Raw genomic sequence first — 20,995 nt, forward strand, 5'->3', positions numbered from 1 at the left:
TTGTTGTGGCACGGGTGGGCTGTGGGTATGTTTGGGGGGGGTGGAGGGGAGAGGCTCAAGGAAAAAAAGATTGAGAATCCCTGAAATAAAAGACCGCATTCGGCACTCTGGTTTTGCTCTGATTGTATTATACTGGTTTTCCACACAATACTGTAAATAAACTGTCCTTCTAATTCAACCTGACACATCTACATGTATTACAATATCCCTGCAAGACTGAAGAATATCTTCAGGTGAGAATGCCATTACCTGTCATTCAGATCTTGCCACACTCTGTAAGGAAGAAAGGGCTAATTACAATATGGAGAGAGAAGCAAGCTGTTAATGACATTCTTAAAATTGTCCAACATAATCTTGCATAAATGAATGGAGATAAAACAAAATGTAACTTGACGTTTACTGAAGGGATGTTGTGTAATATCTAGCTCTAAGGCAATGGAAATAGCTTGGTATTTTTTAATTGTATAGATAAGTTATGGGACCTGGTATTTCATGTAATCAACCTGTTTCCTGTTGAGTGCTTGTCAATAGCCTTGAATTCACGACTTACAGCTCTGTGCTGCTTGCTTGGATTGCTGCCTTTGTCTAATTTATTTTCTAATTTACGGAGACATACTTAACGTGGCTAGGCAATAGATGAGGATACACCTGTCAGAGAATATCTAACCTTCAAATACGGCATGCACAATACAGAAAAATAAATGTCTGCAATGAAAACCTCAAAAACATTAACATTAAAGTTGACATTAAAATATCTATTGCATTTAAAGGTTTTCTGTTCAGATACAGCAAGTTTACAAAAATCTTCCTTCTTTTACACTTTCAGATAAACCTCTTACTGCAGATGTGGCTATATCAATATATCAGCACTTCCCTCCCTCCCCCCCACCCCCTTTACCCACTCCTAAAAATTCCTAGCAACGTCTGGCAAGGCAATAAACATGAGTTTTAACATTGTGGGGTTAAAAGAAAATTAAAAACCACATTTCTGGAAACGATTCAAATAGCCTTGTAGTGAGTGCTTCACGCTGCCATGCAGAAGGTTTAGATTTTTGACTGTGTTCTCCTTGGGGTACCATAGAGTAGGATTGCCTTGTATTGTTCTGCAGTGACCTCTGCCCCCCACCCTACACCCACCCCTCAGCTGAAGTAATGATGAGCTCTAATGAGAGCCTTATCTCTAGTTTCTTAGCTGAAAGGAACGTCTGTCTGATGCACACTATTGAAGTTGGGGGCATCCTATATAGAACTAAAAAAAATAGAGACTTTAATCTGTGTCCTACCAGATGTTCTACAGGTATTTTTGTCATTTAACTACTGAAAGAAAAAAATCTTCCTTTCCTACATCATTAGAGGCAATCAATTTAACATGGTTAATTAATGCAAATTATTATAAGTGGCGACAGATACAGAATTTCAGGGCACTTCGTGTTCCAAGTAATATTTTTAGATTAGATTAAAAATTCTTAGGATGCAAAAATGTGATTGGCTATGGAAAAAAGAAAATCCACAGATAGGTTATAATTTGGTCCTGAGGACTATAAATGCGGTTGTGATTATAAAATACAATCCTGTTGTAGAACTACAGTCTTTGTATATAGCTGAGAGTAAAGGAATTATCAACATTGACAAACCCAAATTTTACTCCTCCATTTATCCAAAACGAAACATTTCAATTTTAAGAAGAAATGTTCCCATGTTTGGTGTGTGTCTCAGTTGTGTAGCTGAAATGTCCGCATTGGTGTTGCTGTTCCTTTAGAAAGCTATTGTTTGTTTGTTTTTTTCTACCCTTAGCTTTTATAATAAAAGTTGGATATGATTTTGGAGACTGTCAGTCCTGGACCTCTGCAGCAACACCCCCAAAAAAAATGTGGAGAAATGTAAAGTGAATGACTAAATACTCCCCTAGCAAGCTTTTTCTAGGCAATTTGCATGGTACAAGAAGATAAGTAACTTGGTTCTAGATTTTTATTTATTTTTTTAATGTAGCTGTAAAAGAAAGACTGTCTGTCTTGTTCTTTCCCTCCCACCCCTTTTATATCCCAGTAAGCAGAGGCCCTGAGCCCTTCAAGAGTGAGGCTTCTGTCTTTAAAGGTAGTTTATTTAACGCTCCCTAGACACTTTCAAAATATGCCCTGGGGAATCATTAGCAAACATTCAGTTTCTTTTGTCAAGTGAGGGGAGAGAAGTAAGAGCTTGGTTCAGTTTCACTTTTTAATCTGAAATAGTATTTTGTTGTTAGGATAAATTTTGTCAAATTACCTTATTACATGTGGGTCAGATGTCAGAAGTGCTCAATGTTCACATTTTGGGCTGGATTTTCTGAAGAGCCCAGCTCCAATTTAAGCACCTAAATAAATTGGACAGATTTTCAATTACTGTTTCAGCAGCCAGCAACTCCTATTCTCAGTGTTAGTTGCTGGGTGCTGGCACTTTGAAAAAATTCAATCACTTATTAAGGCATCCAAAGGAGAGTTATTGAGTGCTGAGATCTTTTGAAAATTTGATTCTCCACTGCTAGTATCTAGGTCACTTACCTGTCTGGTGATTGCTATTGCTCTGATATTTCCCCCCACCAGCTGCTGTTTTCAAACAGGAAACGGAGGCCAGGGATGGGTAAAAACAAAACTATGTAATCCCAGGTTAAGTAATTTTGTTAAAGCTCTTGGAGGCTTTATTAGATAATCTGTAACTATCTTTATAAACATGGAGGTGGAGGGGGTTGCAAATAAAAGCACTCACCCTTTAACAAACTGGGCTTCGATCCTTTGAAGCAGCGGTTCTCAAGCTATGGGGCGGGCCTCCCAAGGGAGGGATAGGAATATGCCAAGGAAGGTGAGAGTTGTGTGTTTTGGTGGATTTTTTTAAGAGCTCTGGCTGTCCGCTCCGGGTGGCTGGAGTTTGGGCACGAGGGCTGTGCACACCTGGGAGGCAGGGATAAAGGGGACAGCCGGAGCCCCACGGCTCGGACTCTCTGTCTGCCCTCCCCTCAATTCTTCACCAGGAGGTAGCCTGACCTTAGGCTCTCCTCCTTCCCCCATCCCTCACCTGGAGGCAGTGGGGCTCCAGCTGTCAGCTCCGGCATGGCGGCAGCAGCAGCGCAGAAGAAAGGATGGCAATGGGGCATTAAGTCTGTTGTGAAAAATGATATTGGCAAATATCAGTTTTCACATTGCCACCCTTATTTCTCTGCTGCTGCTGCTGCTGGCATGGCACTGCCTTCAGAGCTGGGTGCCCGGCCAGCCGCCACTGCTCTCCATTCTGCCTTCAGAGCTGGGAGGTGATGTATGTACTTGTGGGGATAAACGACTACAGACACAAAGAGCGGAGGCCCAATCAAATACGTTTGAGAACCACTGCTGTAAAGGAATCTTGCCTGTAACCAACATCCTGCTTCCACACTGATCAGGGTGTTAGTGTTTTGGTTTTTTGTTACCAATGGTTGTGCATTTTTTGTCACGGTGTAATTACAAAGAAAGATATTAACATGATTTTGCTAATCAGGCTCTTGTTGGCACTAATTTTTCTGACTTTTTTTCAGGACCCATGTTTTCTCTAATCCTTAATTCTCAGTACAGCATACTAATTGCTGTTACAGCACCAATAGAAAGCTGTGTTCCACTAAGCTTTCTTTAATGATGATTGAGGTCTAGGCCTTGAGGCTAGCCCTTTTAACATGTAAGTGCCTCTTAAATGATTAATGATAAATTTTCCAGATTTACAAAAGCAGGGGTATGTAATGAACTGAAAAGGCATATATTTCTTATACCTGTTGCTCCAAATACATGTATCCTATTAACTGCTTTTCCGAAAACGTTGTCTTAAATTATCACCTTTGCTCCCTCTTTAGGGTTTCACTTTTAAAAAATAATTTTCTGCTACGTATGCTAGTTTTTGAAGATATTAAACAGGATTTTCTCCCCCCTTCCCCCACCCCCCACTGTCCATTTTACACTTCTACATGATCTTGCAATTATAATGCTGAATTTCTGACATCACAATGATTCCATGGGAAAAAATTGGCACAAACACAAGGTTATGACTTTACTAGAGGACCCAGGAAAAAGGAGACGAGTTTGGGGAAAGGTGGTGGCCTTTCACAGTATCTGCAATGATAGCAAAAGAAAATAGTTGCTGAAGCATATTATTTGAAAAAATGTCCGGGCATGTGAAAATTCCTCTTTAAAGGCCTGTATTTCAGCAGGCCCTTGGATTTTTTACCCTCTTTATCAAGCTGCCCTGAAACATGCATATACTGTGGAAAACTGAATGGAGTTATTTCCCTTTTTCTTTTAAAAGTGACTCTTCAAGATTTTGTGAGGATGAGGAACTCTTGTAATTAAAATCAACCAGCGATGGCATCTGGGGAATTGAAACCTGCATTTTATTGCGTTCATATGAACCCCCTGCCTGTATACAACCAACCTAGTATTTTTGAATTTTTCAGTGAGTCCAAGAATACTAGTGACAGTTTTGGATCGTGTAGACTTTCCCACTTGTCCTGTGCAACCGCCACAGGAAATGTGGAGTTTGGCACTATCCCAGTGGCTTAAAGTCTGGGCTTCATGCTACCGTGGTAGCATGTGGAGTCACAGTTACACACCACCTGAAAGAATCCACAGGCAAATGATAAACAAACATTTCTGGGTCTGGCTGATTTTCTGTGAACCTCCAAAAGAGTTTTGTGTTTTTAATGTTTTGGGCTTTTCCCCAGTACAAAGGCCAAATAACCACAGTTGACGGACAGTGGTGTCTTTACTTTTATATTTACTATATGTTAGCCCGTCAGCATTATTCTCTGATGAGACATTTCTGGAGGAGACTAGAAGGGCAAGGGAGGGAATGCCAAACTACGAGAGGCCTTATATTGGAACTAACTGAGGATATAGAAGTAGAGTCTTCAGATATTTTCATATGTCCAAGATTCGATTTCATATTCAGAGCCTTTGTTTCTGATTATAGGTCTTTCGGCGCTGGAATTACCTACACACTATAAAATGATTGTATTAGATTTTAAAACTCTGTTTTTTTTATCATCAACTCTACAACAGAAGAGTTTGGTCTATTAGTTTAAAGACTTGCTTTAATGTTTTAAACCTTCACGTGGTAGAAGTGAACTTGATTTTAAAGGTTTTCAGACATTTTGTTTTTTTGTTGAAATTATGTATGTTCAATTGCAGTATTTTGTATCATCCTTTGATTACAGTTTAAACTGTCATATTGAGGGCAAAGGCATTATTTCAGTTCAAAGACTTCTTTCAGTAAACATTCACCCTGACAGTCGTATTGCATTAGTTTATCCCAATAATATTTATTACAATAGGTCCTTCTCTTCCTCTGTAGAATTACCTACTGTGCATGGTGTTTTGCCATAGGAATTTTAGCAACTGCAAATGAAAATAAGTATTTGAGTTTTGACTGATAAACCTCCCAGTTTAATGAACTGGTTATTTTTTGTACATCCTTATGGTTTTTTCTAACTCTTCCCATTTTTTGTGCTCTACATGCATACTGCACACTTTAAAGCCCTCTCCTAATGAGCTTAAAGTGCAGTAAACAAGATATTTGAATGAATAGCAGCATATCTGCTAACTGTGCTAGTGGATATACATAAGAGATTATTTTCATAATGCTAAGAGTATTTATAGGAACTATTGCCCATCTCTCATAAACATTGTAACTATGGATGGATCTTTACTTTTCTAATTCAGTAAAGTTGGTTTAAAGCTTTGCAGATGTGAGCTTTGTCCAGATAACAATTGAAAATCCAAAGGAGGCAGATCTTTGTATAAATTGAAACTCTTATTTTGCGTTAGAAAACTGTTGTTTAGACAAATACATTTAGTTTTGGAAACTAAGTAATTTCTATGCATTAGCAGATGTCATACATGTTGCATCCATACTGGTTCATGGTTGTCTTGACTCTAAGGCCTGGTTCACACACAGTAGGGTTTAGCTAGACAACTCTGCATAGTAGTCCAAGTGACATCTCTTCAGATATTCTCTCCTCTGTGTGCGCACTGGGCAGATTGGCACCACTTGCTGCTTTGAACTCAATTACATGTGTTGATATTTATGTGCCAAAAAAGAATATCTGAGTATTGGATAAAAGGAAGACATGGGAAAGTTGTCTGTCAGTAAAACAGATTAAAATGTACACTAAGGACTCAACCACTCAGTGCATCAAACAGATCTCAGAAAAATATTTGGGCACACTTTTATTACAAACCCATAGCAAACAGTGAGAAAGAAAGTAATTCACAAAAGGGATTCCAAAAAAAAGTTCAGCACAAGTTGTGCTTCTTCCCTGAGAAGGGGGCTGCAAGTCAAAGGTGTATGAACTTGAGTAGTGAAGAATGGGCTGTACACACTTTGCTTGTGTTCATTCGGCATAGGTAACCCCTTTGATTGTATAAGAGAGATCTGAAGATAACTTCAATAAGAACTTTGTGTTTCCTACCCTCATCAGGATGCTCAGGATGTTGCTCAAACAGCTTAAAATGCCACCATAATAGACAGCAGCAGGCAAGAGAGGTAGCTGGTTTCCTATTATGGTCATTGTGTGGGTCAGAGTAGGCTGACACATGTGACAGATGATATGTCTGACTGTTATTCTCTAATTTGTAAATGGTGGTTATGAAAGCATCAACAGACAACAAATAAGGAATTGTTTCTGTATAGATGAGACGTTATGGGGTTGTTAGCTTCCCCATTAGAGCTCTTCTCTGTGTCAAAGATCAGAGTTCTCTCAATGTTCAGTTCCGTTAGATCGTCATTGTGTTCTATAGTCACTGAATAGACTGGGACACAATCACACTATCTAGGTCAAGATGTGAGTTGCCAAAGCATCCATTCTAAATACTGTCTGAGCACCATTACTACTTCAGTCAGATTTGGGTTCTTCAGCAGGCTGGTTGTGGTTTTGTTTTATTTTTGTTTAAGGCTTTTCTACACAAACATACAGAAATCATTTGGTGAGAAGAGAGTCTAAAATGATTTTCCAGTAACTGATGCCAAGTTAGGTTAGTTGTAGAATCTTCTAGTTCATCTGAATATCAGACACTCGTGGTGTTTTCATTACCATTGGACACAACTATTGGAATGCAAAATTATTTGTAATGTTGATGCAAATGATAAATGTTTCTCTTCTGTGGAGGAATTTCTAAGGCAACGGATCTTCATTCTTTGACACATGAATATGAATTTTAGGATCACAGGGATGAATCAAATAATTTTATAAATAAAACATGTAACTACTGAAATGACTGACAAATCTTTATAATGTAACTTATTTAAATAGTGTCTGATCTGCAAAATATCCTACATGCCTCATGCAAACCAGTTCTCTCTATATATACATCAATACATACTTCAAATTTCTTTAAAACTTCCAAAGATATTTTGTGCCAAAAACTTTAGGCTACCAGCTATGGATAGATTTTTCTAAAGAGCTTTGCAGCAGTTCAATCTCAGTTTCACAAAGGAATGTATTATAGTTTCCACATCAGAAGGAGAAAAACAACGAAACGTCACACGTCATGAGGGAAATGGCATTCTGCCCACATGCGCTGACTTGAACAACCCAGCATAATTTCAATTTTATGATAACATAACTGCAGCCAATTCTGGTTATCCAGTCTTGAGTATCGGTAATGCTGTCAGGCCAGATTGAACCGGTTCATGATGATACAAAGTACTACCACTTCTATACAAATTGATTCAGATGTACAGCTATTGATCCATTGAAGCCAATCGTAGCTGCATATGCTCAGATGTTCTTAAAATCAAGCCACTTCTAAGCTAGGTGCTTAAATTGAGATTTAAGATCATAATTTAGGCATCCACATTGGAAAAGTTGGCCTTAGTTTGCAGCCCTTATGGTTGCAGAGATGTCACTGAAAGTGCTGCAGTACAGACTTCTGGCAGCGCAGCTGGGTCAGTCAGGGATGTGAAGAGGTGTGATCCCTGACCCATCACAGCTATGTCAGCAAAAGCTACTAGTGCGGGTCCAGTATAACTAATTTCCCTTGGGGGGCGGGGGATGCAGTGAGCTATACCAACCAAAGCACGGCTTTGCCGTTATAACTGCGTGCATGCTAGGAGTGCCTTACTGGCACAGCTATACCACCAAAGCACTCCTAGCCTGAGTCAGCAGATAGATCAAATGAAACATTGGCTCAGAACTTCAGTAGCTGACACCATCCATTAGCTTTCTGCAGGAATGGAAGGCCCTATTGCGGCACAACTGCTGTAGATCCACGGCTTCTGGAGAATCAAGGAACTTCACATTGAGGCCCTTGGCATAGTGGGGGCAATGCAGAGAAGACCCTTCACTACACTGATCTTCATGTTCAGTACATGGGCTATTAAAATTGGCACTGTGATTTTGTACACCTTGCAAATGTACTAAAAGTTTCTAGGGGAAATCTATAAATCATTCCTTCATTGCTGCCACAGAACATCACTCTTCATACAATTAAAATTTAATGTCAATGCTTTGAGATTCTTAAATGAAGTGTCATACAAAAACAGTTAAATAGGGTGAGAGACACAATGACCAGGAAGAAATCTGAATTGGAAAAATACCTTACACTTCAGATATTTTTGTGTTATTTCAAAGTATTCATTCAGATCTTTATGTTTATGTGTATATGCAGTTTTGACATTTACTCTTTTTTTTTTATATGAAACAAAACAGAGGAAAGATTTTTCTTTAAAAGTAATATTTCATAAGTCAGCTGGAAACAATTGCCTACTAGTTATCTCCACCTTTAAAACTTTTATTAGAACTGAGTTGTTTAGGATGTCTGATCTTCTCTTGGTTAACGTGCATAATTCCAAAGGACCCTTCATTATTTAGTTTAGCTGCATCTTCTGTAATAAAGATTCTGATGACATCTATTTCATTATCAGTCAAATGCAACTTGACCATAAATATTTATTATATTATTAAAATCTTGTTGTTGTTGTTGACTTTGTTGCAGTTTTCTCTTTTTAACATACCTTCTGTTCGCACTCATGCAAAAACCTGAATCACAGTAGCATTTCCTAGTATTCAAGCGTTTGTAGAAATATATTGGAATTAAATTCCATCAGGAACTTTTCACTTCATTTCTGTATTTTTCAGTATATTCCTTCCTCCTCATTCCTCCAAGATTTATAATTAAGGCAACGAGTATGTCACGGTGGTCGGGGAAGTCATGGAATCCGTGACTTCCAGAGACCTCGGTGACATTGAGCGCCGCAGTGGGGGACCCCGCAGATCCCAGCCACTGGGCAGGGGTGGGGGCTGCAGTGGGGCAGGGTGCTGGACCCTCCTCTCTCCCCATTTTGACAGGGATGGTTTTAGTAAAAGTCAGGGACAGGTCACAGGCTTCCGTGAATTTTTATTCATTGCCTGTGACCTGTCCATGACTTTTACTAAAAATATCCATGACAAAACCGTGGCCTTATTTCTAATCTGTAGGTAATAGTCTTCCATTCTGTTAAATTCTCATTTTATTGATATGCTCTATGGAAAATGTATACATTAGCCACAAATATGTACAGGCAGTAGCTGTATATCTTAGGCCATATTTTTTTAAGCTCAGTTCAATTTCGGCATATCGTGCTGTTGACATATGTGCATCAACTGAGATGCGGGTATATTGGTGTAACATTGGACTTTTTTTTGCTATTACCTGTGCAATCATTTACTTAGAAGCACTGAGTTCAGTTTGTTCAATTTTCTGTTAATATGGTTGACTCATTACATATAACCATGGGTGTCCGGTATCAAAGGCCGCCTTGCGTGGCCCCGCCCACCCCCAGACCCTATCCTGCTTCCCGGAGCTGCACTGCGGGTGCTCTTCCCCTGTAGCCAGGGCCATAGGCTGGGGTTAATGGGGGCTGACCTGCGACCAGGGACTCTGCCCAGCGCTCCCGGACTAGGGAGGGGGGCACACCACCTGGTGCTCCGGGGCTGGGGGTGGGAGGACCCTTGCCACCTGTCCACCCTTCTGGGGCTGGGGAGGGGGGGCCTTGCCAGTCACAGCTAAATGCAAGGTGGAACAGATTGTTTAGCATAAGTAGTTAACACACATTCTAGGGAACCATTCAAGGTAGGGTAGCCCGTTAACACCTCTGCAGTCCTAGGACAAAAAGGGGGGTTAGTGGGTTACAGATTGTTGTAATAAGCCATAAATCCAGTGTCTCTGGATAAATAAGCCCGTGATTTTTAGTGTCTAGCAGAGTTATGAGTTTAAGCTCCCAGGCTCATCTTTTAAAAGTGTTGCATCTTGCATTTAGCTGTGATGCTCGGAGTACCTTTCCCAGACCTGAAGAAGAGCTCTATTTTGCTCGAAAGCTTCTGTCTCTCACCAACAGAAGTTGGTCCAATGAAAGATATTACCTTACCCACCTTGTCTTTCAGATAAATTTGCACTTGCAAGAGTACTGCATGCTAAAAATTAAACAAGACCAACTAAATTTAAAGGAAGTAAAACTACCAATAAATACGGAAAAACCTATCATTTGGTATATTCCATGTATATTTATCTTAAGTTGCCCATACAGTTACAGTTTTAAATAGATAATAGTGTGGAATATTATTCCATATCAGATATTCTGGACATGTTTCACAGTTTTCACTCTTTTTAATGAATTCTTAAGTTTTTGCAATATTCATATTGAGGTTTCATATTAACCAGTTTATAATGCAAAACGTGTATGACTTTGATTATTATTACTGCTTCTGATTGTTCAGTGCTGCATATAAACAGATGTGAACATAGACAAATATACAATGTTAATAAGAAACTTTTAAACCATATGGTGTGCCTAAAATTAGAGTCTTGCAGTTGTGTAATGAGAACCTTCTGTTCAGTAACCAGATTCACATGAAACACAATCTGCTTAATATACTCTGGCCAATGCTGTCATTTCCTTGATCAGGAAGGTAAGCAGAAGTGACAGACTGCCTTTCTGGAGCATCTTTGCTATATAGAGACTGTCTCTGCCTTCGATTAATGCAGAGAGCTTGTGTTCTGATATAACACTTCGGATTCATTGGTGAAAAACTATGGTTTTCAACTTCTTGTACTTTGCTGTTGCCACTTCTCTAATTCTTTTCAGTAATGAATATGCAGTCATTTGTAATGGTTTATATTTTAGTTTATATGCATCTTCCTTAATCCTGCCTCTTAACTTTGTTTGCCTCTCACTGTTTGTTAAAGTGACTTCTCAGACTGACGAGGTGAGATGTAATAACCCCATGCTTACTTTATTTACGTGTGGACTGCAAAGCCATTTGTATTATGAGCAGTTTCCATTGACTTAGGGCTTGAAGCTGATAGTGTTTTTACTCTAGATAGTTGCAAACAAAAAAATACCTTGATTCTTTTACAATATTGACCCCAAAAAATTAAAATGACCTTTCACTTTCATAGAGATTGACCTTTCATTTCTTCATGATTACTACCTCTTGGTTAGCTCAGTACTGTTCAGTAAACAGGGCAATGAGCCCGGGAGTCCTGTAATACATCAAGTATCTGATTCAATGTTCTGAGGGAGTGGATTGATGTAATTTCATTATTATTACACAAGAACAGCCTGTGAAGATGAGTTGCAGTGCCTTAGTGACTGCTGAAGAGAGGTGCTTTATGATTAGTAATATTTATTTGTACTACGGGTAGCTCATAGCATCCTTGATACTGTGTACAAATGCGGAAGGTTATTTTAATTTTTTGTTCAATATTCAAAAAGCACCAAGCTACATCGGGAAAGGTGCTATCCTAGTCCCAAACAATGTCCAATCTGGGAACCATTCTGACAATTAGATTTGCATTGTCACAAAATATTTCATGTATTTGTGAGGTAGTTTTAACGTGGAAACAGTGTTTTTGTAACCATTGTTTGTTAAAACCCTTAAGTTTTAAAATAAAAAGCAAGCCCCACTTAGCATTAACTGAGACTTTGTTGGCATGTTTAGCCCACATGGCAAAGAATTTGACTGGTAGAGTTGAGGCCCACTGGCAGGACACTGCTGCTGTTTGGGCTGTAATTGGTTTGTGAATAGAACCTCTCCAGAGCTGTCAATTCTTTCTTTTCAATAGCACTACACATTCACTTTATATGACTTCATATCCTTCCAATATCTTTCTTTTCTTTCTTTTTATTTCTTACGAGAATAAACCTGGCTGGAATTAATCTGATTCAGCAAGGGAATGGGTGAATTCTCTAGTTAAATGCCCTGATATGAAGGGAGTTTTGTTTGACTCGTCTAAGCAGGCCAGCTAGAATGCTGTGAACAATCTTGAATTATCCAGTAATTAATCTATTTTTGAACAATGGGGAGGTGAGGTCTAACATTCCTTACTGAAGAGCTGGGAAAACTCTTTTAATTAGAGCTTGTCAGATATTTTCCAATGAAACAGTTTTGTTGGAAAATGCCAGTTCGTTGAATCCAATTTTTTTTTATGAAAGAGAATTGGGTTTGACAGACTTTCACAGAATCACTAGCAGCTGTGAAACTGACAAGAATGTCCAGTTGAGTCAGCAGCTGCCTCTCTGGGGAAACACCTTGTGTCTGTTTCTAAAATACCTTTTGATTTTTAAGCTTTCTGATTCACAAGAAATTTTGACAAATTTGGTTTCATTCCAATTTGGAACGAAACCAAATTTTGAAATGCCATAACTTCTCGTGAACTGGACATCCCAAGTTTCTGCCAGCTCTGATTTTAATAGGGTTAGGCGATGACGTCTTAAAATCAGAGTTGTAGAAGGAATAGGTTAGTTGAATGCAGTATTCTGTTAAACTCATCAGTTCTTTCCTGAGAGAGGGAAGAGGACTGCATAGTCCTGAAGAGTCAAGCGGCAAATAAGAGACATGCAATCCCTCTGTCATTTATGTGCAGTGAGGCTCTCGGCTCCTGAGGCTAGTCAGACGTGACTTCTAATGATGAGTGCTTGTAATCTGTGTTATCTGGTTTTATCTTTTTGGAAACCTAGCTGCTGCTTCGAGTGATGGGTCCCTATTTCATTCCACTGATGGTGCGCATACACCCGGAGCCAGAGCATTTGAAAGCAGTGTCCATTGGTCTGCGCATGCACCCTGGCTCACCTCGTGCTGCCCACCAAAGGGGTAAAGGGCGGGGTGAATCTGCTGCCTCTCCAGTTCCTTCCCACCACTGCATGGTCCGGTTTAGACCCTTAAGTGTTTGCAACTTCAGCTTCGTTCTACAAAATAAGAAGAATCTAGTTTGTAAATAGTTTAACGTTTTTAATAGCTTTTACGGTTTAGCATTACATTAGTCTCTTGGGAGGCCCCTCCCTCTTCTCCTCGCTCTTCCCACCCGGTATTCCATTCGGGTACCAGACTATGCCCAAGACTTTGGGCTTCACACTCTGTGCATCCTGCTTGCAATCCTTCTTGGTCAGTGATGACCACCAGTGCTGCCTATACTGCCTTGGGAAAACTCACATCATGGTGAGGTCCAGTATCTGCCGATTGTTCCCCAGCTGTACCTGACAAGGGCGGGAACTTCATCTCCACAAAAACCTTGTGGAGAAGGCCATGAGACCCCAATCAGACCCAGGCCAGGGAACCCCCTCTGTACATCAGTCTGAACCAGAATCATCCTCATCATCTTCCCTTACCCTACATATCCTCCACCATCAAAAAGGCCCATACCAGTTTGGAACCAACCTCTACCTCATCTAACTCAGAGCCACTTGTACCCCATGCCATGGGGTCCCCCACAATCAACTATCAACCCCTTCTACTAGCCGTATTGGGGGACTAGGAACCAGTATCCCCTGCAGGGTCAATCCAACCTGCCAATGAGCCACCCCTTGCTTCCCTGCGAAGGGGATGATCAGATCTGGCAGAGGAGGAGGAACATTACACTAAGGTTCTGGCGCTTCCATCATCCCTAGACGAAGCAGTGACTTCTAAATCCCCACCCCCCCTGAATTATTTCAGGCAGTTCCGGGGACTTCTCTGCAGAGTTGCTGGAGAGCTGCTGATTTCTCTCAAAGAGATCCAAGACTCCCAGCACAAACTCCTAGACATCCTGCATACTTCCGGACCCAACAGAATAGCTCTCCCTGTTAATGAAGCCGTACTGCAGCCAGCTAGGACAGTTTGGCACACCCCTGCCACCTGTGCTCCTACTCCCGAAAGGGCAGAGAAGCATTATTATGTGCTGGCCAAGGGTGTGGAATTTTTGTTATCTCACCCCCTCCCAATTCGCTGGTGGTCCATGCTGCTTCTGAAGGGGCTAGACAGCAACATCTCCAATCTACTCCTGCTGACAAAGAGGGCAAAAGCCTGGATCTGCTGGGAAGAAAGGTCTTCTCATCATCCAGCCTTCAGTTCAGGATAGTCAATTACCAGGTGCTACTGGCTGAATACTGTTTCCTGAACTATGCCCAGTTTGCAGCATTTACTGACAGCCGTCCGCAACAGGATAGAGCAGAGTGATAGCTAGGACCATCCTCCAATCTGCAGTCAATGCTGCTGATACCTCCTCTACAGCTATGGCTACTCCCATCATCATGCACAGAGAGTCATGGCACCATGCATCAGGGTTCCCTAGGGAGGTCCAGAATACCATCGGGGACCTGCCCTTTGATGAGTCACACCTCTTCAACCAGAAGATGGACAAGTCCCTCCATACCCTGAAGGATTCCCAGGCTACCCTCCATTCACTGGGGATATACATACCTCCCCCTAAGAGGAAGTTTCACCGCACATCGGTCAAATCTACATATGTGGCTCAGCAGTTTTTCTATCAGAGGTCCTATGAACCACCATGTAAGAGACAGAGGGCTCAAAAGTCCCACTTCCCTACACCCCCTGCAACAGACTCAGGATCTCAACCCCCGGCTCAATGTTATTTTTGATGGGAGCTCGAGAACCTCAAAACACTAAGCCCAACATCTCCCAATCCCCACGCCATTTGGGGGTCATCTAGCACTCTTTTTCAACACAGTTGGTGCTGAACATCATCCACTCTGGCTATATGATAGTGTTTGCATCCCTACCTTCTCCACACAAAAAAAAATCCTCCCCACTCCCTTTTGGGGGCCACTCTCATGAGAGTATTCTCAAACAAGAGATGAATACCTTACTGCAGTGAGGAGCAATAGAACATGTCCCTTCTCAATACCAAGGGGGAGAGTTTTATTTGACTGACTTCCTGATACCCAAAAAGAAGGGTAGTTGGAGACTAGTTCTCGATCTCCATCATCTCAACCTCTTCATTCGCAAACTCAGATTTGCATGGTCACGTTGGCAACAATAATTCCATTTTTAGAAAAGGGATGTGGATCACAGCTCTTGATATGAAGGATGCCTACTTTCACGTAGAGATTCATCCCACCAACAGACACGGTCTCAGATTCATAGTAGTCTCTGACCATTTTCAGTACAGAGTAATCCCCCTTCGAATAGCGACCTCCTCAGAGTCTTTACCAAGATATTCTCAGTAGTAGTGCTCCACATCAGATTTTGTGGTCTCATTGTCTTCCCCTACCTTGACGGATGGTTGCTTCTTGCCAAGCCTCGCCGGGAAGCCTGTGTCTCAACTTCCATGATGTTACTACACCAACTCTCTTCACTGGGAGTCACAGTAAACATTGAAAAATCTGTTCTCATCCCCCTACAAGCTCTGGTCTTCATTGGGGCAACCTTAAATTCTATCACCGCAAGAGTGTATCTCCCCAAGGACAAGTTCCAGAGCCTGAACAATATCATAGCTCATGTCACAAGCAACCCTCAAGTACCGGATAAGCATGTCTCTCTCTCAGGTCATATGGCCCCATGCACCTATGTCACCCTGTTCACAAGGCTCCACCTTCGTTGCCTTCAAGCTTGGCTGCAGTCAGTATACTGCCCAAGCTGTTATTCCTTGAACCTCATGGTAACAGTTTAGGTCAGGGTACTGTCTTGTCTTCCCTGTTCTGGTGGGCAAATACTCATCAGATATGCGTGGGCGTCCCCTTTCTCCCTGCATCTACAGACTAGGACCATTATTACAGATGCATCCCACACGAACCGCCACACAGCATAAGGTGCCTGAATATCTCAAGGATCCAGGGTGCACATCATTATTCTGGAGTTGCAAGCAGTATGGAAGGCATGTGAATCCTTTCTTCCTTTCATCTATACTCACCATGTGCTTACAATGTCAGACAATGTTACGACTGTCTTCTACATCAACAAGTGGGGGAGTGCAGAAGCAGTCAGCCTCCAGAACTATCAGCAGCCTACCTTCCTGAGGAGCCAAACGTGCTTGCAGATTCCCTCAGCAGACACTGTGTGGTCGACCACGAGTGGAAGCTCCACAATTTGTTACTCCGCAGTATTTTCACTCTATGGGGGACCCCAACCAGGGATCTGTTAGTCTCTCAAGCAAACAAAAAATTACTACATATTACTCCAGAGGAGCCTACATCACCACTCCCAGAGTGATGCACTGCTTCTTCCTTGGTCAGACCAGTTCAACTATGACTTCTTCTCCTGCCATGAGTTCTACACAAAATCCTGATTGCCCCCTTCTGACCCAGACAGTTCTGGTTTCCCAACCAGATGCATGTCATCCCAACCACCAATCATCCTCCCAACATTCCCCAAGCTTCTCGACCCAGTGGAATGGCAAGATCAAGCACCCCCATCTGTCTGTGCCACCTCACAGCTTGGTATTTGGATGGGCATCATCCTTAGAACGTTCATGCTCCACAGCCATATGAGACATCCTCTAGAACAGTGGTTCTCAAGCAGGGGTACACGTGCCCCTGGGGATACGCAAAGGTCTTCCGGGGGTACATCAACTCATCTAGATATTTGCCTAGTTTATAACAGGCTACGTAAAAAGCACTAGCGAAGTCAGTACAAACTAAAAATTCATACAGACAATGACTTGTTTATACTGCTCTATATACTATACACTGAAATGTAAGTACAATATTTATATTCTAATTGATTTATAATTATATGGTAAAAATTAGAAAGTAAGCCATTTTTCAGTAATAGTGTGCTGTGATATTTTTGTAATTTTATGTCTGATTTTGTAAGCAAGTAGTTTTCAAGTGACGTAAAACTTGAGGGTTTTCAAGACCAGTCAGACTCCTGAAAGCGATATAGTAGTCTGGAAAGATTGAGTGCCACTGTTCTATAATAGTAGAAAGGACTGTACTAGAAAATATTACCTAGCTAAATGGAAGCACTTCTCTTCTTGGGCACAGCAAAGAGGCATTCACCCAGAGACTACAAATATTCCTCTCATCTTGGACTATAGCCTATCTTTGAAGACATCAGGTTTGTCCATCAGCTCCTTGCGAGTGTACTTGGCATCAGTCAGCACATGCCATCCACCTTCTCAGGGCTACTCAGTCTTTGCACATACACTGACCAATAGATTCTGGAAAGGCCTAATAAGAACCTTCCCACCTACTCAGAAGCCTACCTCCCCAGTGGAACCTGAACCTTGTTCTCTCAGTACTCAAAAGGCACTCGTTTGAGCCTTTAGCTACTTGCTCCATGTCCCTCCTTTCCTTGAAGGTCACTTTCCTTGTAACCATCACTTCAGCGAGAAGAACTGGCAACCTTGGAGCAATGATGGCAGATCCTGCATACACTATATTCCGTAAGGATATAGTGTCTTTACATCTACACCCCAAATTCACCCCTAACGTAGTTGCAGCATTTCACTTTAACCAATTCATTAATTTACCTGTGTTCTTCCCAACACTGCACGCTTCCTCAGAGGAACGAAGACCACTCCCTCAGTGTTTGGTGGGCATTGGCTTTTTACCTACAAAGAACAAAACCAATCAGGAAATCTCAGACTGTTTATCACTGTAGCAAAAATAGTCACAGGGCACCCTTATTTGTCTTGTCCACATTCAACTTTAGACTCTATTCTTTGCCATGTTCATATGTAATCTTCACTAACTTCATCAGACCACCTGAATCAGCCAACTGTACTGTTTCATCTGCATAGTGAATGTCATTCACTCATTTTTCCATTCATCTTAATACTTTTTTTGGTTATTTTAATCACTTGCTATAAATGTTGAATAGTCAGTGACATACAACCGTGTTTCACTTCTCTCTTGATTACTGTTAGATTTTATTTGTCACCAACTGTAATCGCTGTCTGATTCCAATATAATTTGTTTTATTACTCTGAGTTCATATCCCTCAATCCCTACAGATCGAAATATATTTGAGCAATGCTCTGTCAAATGCTTTTTGGAAGTCAATGAAACACAAGTATACTGTTTTCCCCATTTCAATTGATCTTTCTGATATAAGCTTCAGGTTCATAATTGTGATGCCTTTTCCATGTTTGAAACTGTATTGTTGTCCGCTTATTTCCTTATTAGTCTTCCCTTGTATTCAGTCTTGAACAATTTGCAGAATTATCTTAGAGGCATGCTATACTAGGCTGATTGTTCTGTAGTTTTTACAATCCATAGGACTGTTCTTTTGGGGGGGATCTGAATATGCAATGAGGTGGTAAAATCTTCTGGTAATTCTCTTGTCTCAGACATATTCTTCACCACCTCTGACAGAGCTTTCAGATCTTCATCCCCTTATACTTTTTAACAGTTAAGTTGGTATTACATCATAAGCTAGTGCTTTTCTGTTCAGAAGTCTTTTTATTGGTACCATGATTTCTTCATCCATTATTGGCAGGTTTGCTCTCTAGTTGAGGTTTTTCAGGCCATGATATATTCTCACCATCTCTCATTCTTGTCTTTAGGGTCTGTTAGATATTGTCCATTTTTGTCCTTAAGGGTAATATTAATAATCTTTCTGTAATCAAAAGTCACTATAGCAAACTTGTTCAGAGTTGTAATAAATTAGTCTAGACAGTTAAGATATCACAACTACCATATAAATAAGCGATTATGCAATTGTATAGAAAAGAGGGGAAAGTTGTAATGTGGCATGCAATCTGCTAATAGTGTATTTCATATCATTCCCCATTTGATTAAGGACTCTTTCCCTCTAAAATGATATGACCATGGCTACATTATACATGATGACACATTCATCGTTAGAACCCATCCAATGGTAAGGGAATCCTGTCAAAACTGTTCAAACTGTACCAATCTTGACAGGTGTCCATAGTCAAGTGTTACTTCAAGGATTCTAAGTGTGGTATTTACATATTTTTTCCAGTCACTTTTGCTGCAGTGTGAAAAATGCAGAGAGTCCGCCAGTTTTCAAAGCGGTGCAAAGATGCTACGATAGACACATTTTTGCAAGACATATGTGTCTGAGAGAGAACTGCAGACCAACTTCCTTGAGTACTTAACATGGAAATTTCACCCCTCCAGAACTCTGAGTTTTTCTGAAATGTATGTGGTGTAATTCTGATTCTTCTTTTCTCTAGGAGGACTTTCGGAATAAAGTTGAAGATTACATTAAGCGGTATGCAAGATGATGAAGGAAGACTGATGGCAGGACCATGGATTTCAAACTATAGAGTTGTCTTTATAACTTATAAAACAACAACAAAACCCCCAGATTGTACTAGTCCTGTGTCCATGTTGTACTGAAGAAAAAAAACTAACTTCGTAATTGTCCAAGGTAAATGGACAGTTCAACATAAATACAGCAAGAAATTGTGTATGTTGGTTAAAAAAAAAAAGTTGTTTGCTTACTTTTAAAATGTTTGCTCTTCTGAAACTTGTACTGTATATCTTGTTGATGAAATATGCTTGAGAGTTAAAAGAAATCACTATTGAAGTTGTACTACACTTTTCTTCTTGCCTAGTAAAAATAGTGATGCATTTCTGGAACACTTCAAGTTGGCAATAAAATGGTCTCCCTCTGAACCAAATTATACTACTATTGCCTTTGATGGAGCAGAAATATCAACTTTTCCCAGGAGTCACTAGAGCTTGTCAGAATGCATAAAATCAACGATCTAATACTGAAAGTCTAATGATTATATTGAATCTAAGTACATTTTGGTACAAATTTGTGACTTGTACATTGCTACTTTGAGTACTTTTAGTTTGTATTGTTTGTGAGAAATATAAGCTAATCCATAACCCCAAAGTCTAAATTTGTAGTATTAGGGGAAAAATTATATATTCTGTGCAAATGCACCAAAAGGCTAACTTTTCAAAACAGGCCTTTCAGATCCAAATGTGGAGAGGAAAGTTTTGGAGACTGATACATAAATTGACAATGCAGTTTGGATTAATTTTCTGGTGAATGACTCAGGGTGTTCTGTAACCCTGTGCCCTTGAGAGCAACATACTAATAACGCATATAACACACTGCACCATTGTTATATTATTCCTGTGAGCCTAGGTTTTATTTATTTTTAATTGTGCGGGGGGAGGGGTTATGCTGAAGGAGTGATATGCTATAATCCCTCTTCTTGTAAGTAGCTATATATCAAAGAAGAGTAAGGACATGTGAAAGCAGAGATCCTCCTGCAGAGAATCCGTTCAAAGCTAATGGCATGAAACATTTGGAATCAGTGCTGTGAAGAGTATTGTGTATTGTATGCCATCGCTCCCTATTACTCACCTACGCTAATCAGAATGATGCTCAATATCCTGTTTGGCCTAATGAAAATCAATGGATATAGCCATAGACACATAAATGCATTGCATGGTGGGATCAGAGAGTGGAAATGGATTTGATTCAAGTTTTTATAAATAGCTGGAGCAATGAAATAAATGTTTGTGGTTTCATACAGATGGAATGTGTGTGTAACACTTTTACATTTTGCACCACCTGGAAGGCTACTTCATTCTGATTGTCATCTTAGTTTCTCATCATTGCTCTTTGTTAAATGCTGGGGCTTTCATTCGCTAGTGAAATTACCTATGATCTATCCAAGACAAACGTTACAAGATCACTGGCACATTCTAAACGTAGGTTTTGCATTCTTAGTCTGCTGCTGCTTGTGGCTGGACTCCGAAAGGTATACAGGGCCCTATTGACTTCAGTAGGACTTCAAGGATCCAGAGCAGCTTGCAAGAT

The 20,995-nt window shown here is 40.5% G+C and overlaps 1 protein-coding gene across 1 annotated transcript in view; it reads left to right on the forward strand.

Moving 5' to 3' along the window:
* Positions 1 to 20,703, forward strand: part of UBE2F (ubiquitin conjugating enzyme E2 F (putative)) — a 141,725-nt gene extending 121,022 nt beyond the window's left edge. The window contains exon 10 of the mRNA XM_065412933.1: positions 19,386 to 20,703. Coding sequence (XP_065269005.1) covers positions 19,386 to 19,436 — 51 coding nt within the window. The 3' untranslated portion in view covers positions 19,437 to 20,703. The remainder of the gene's footprint in view (positions 1 to 19,385) is intronic.
* The last annotated feature ends 292 nt before the right edge of the window (positions 20,704 to 20,995 follow it).

This window comes from Emys orbicularis, chromosome 11 (assembly GCF_028017835.1).
Source record: "Emys orbicularis isolate rEmyOrb1 chromosome 11, rEmyOrb1.hap1, whole genome shotgun sequence".
In the NCBI taxonomy this organism is placed as follows: Eukaryota; Metazoa; Chordata; order Testudines; family Emydidae; genus Emys; species Emys orbicularis.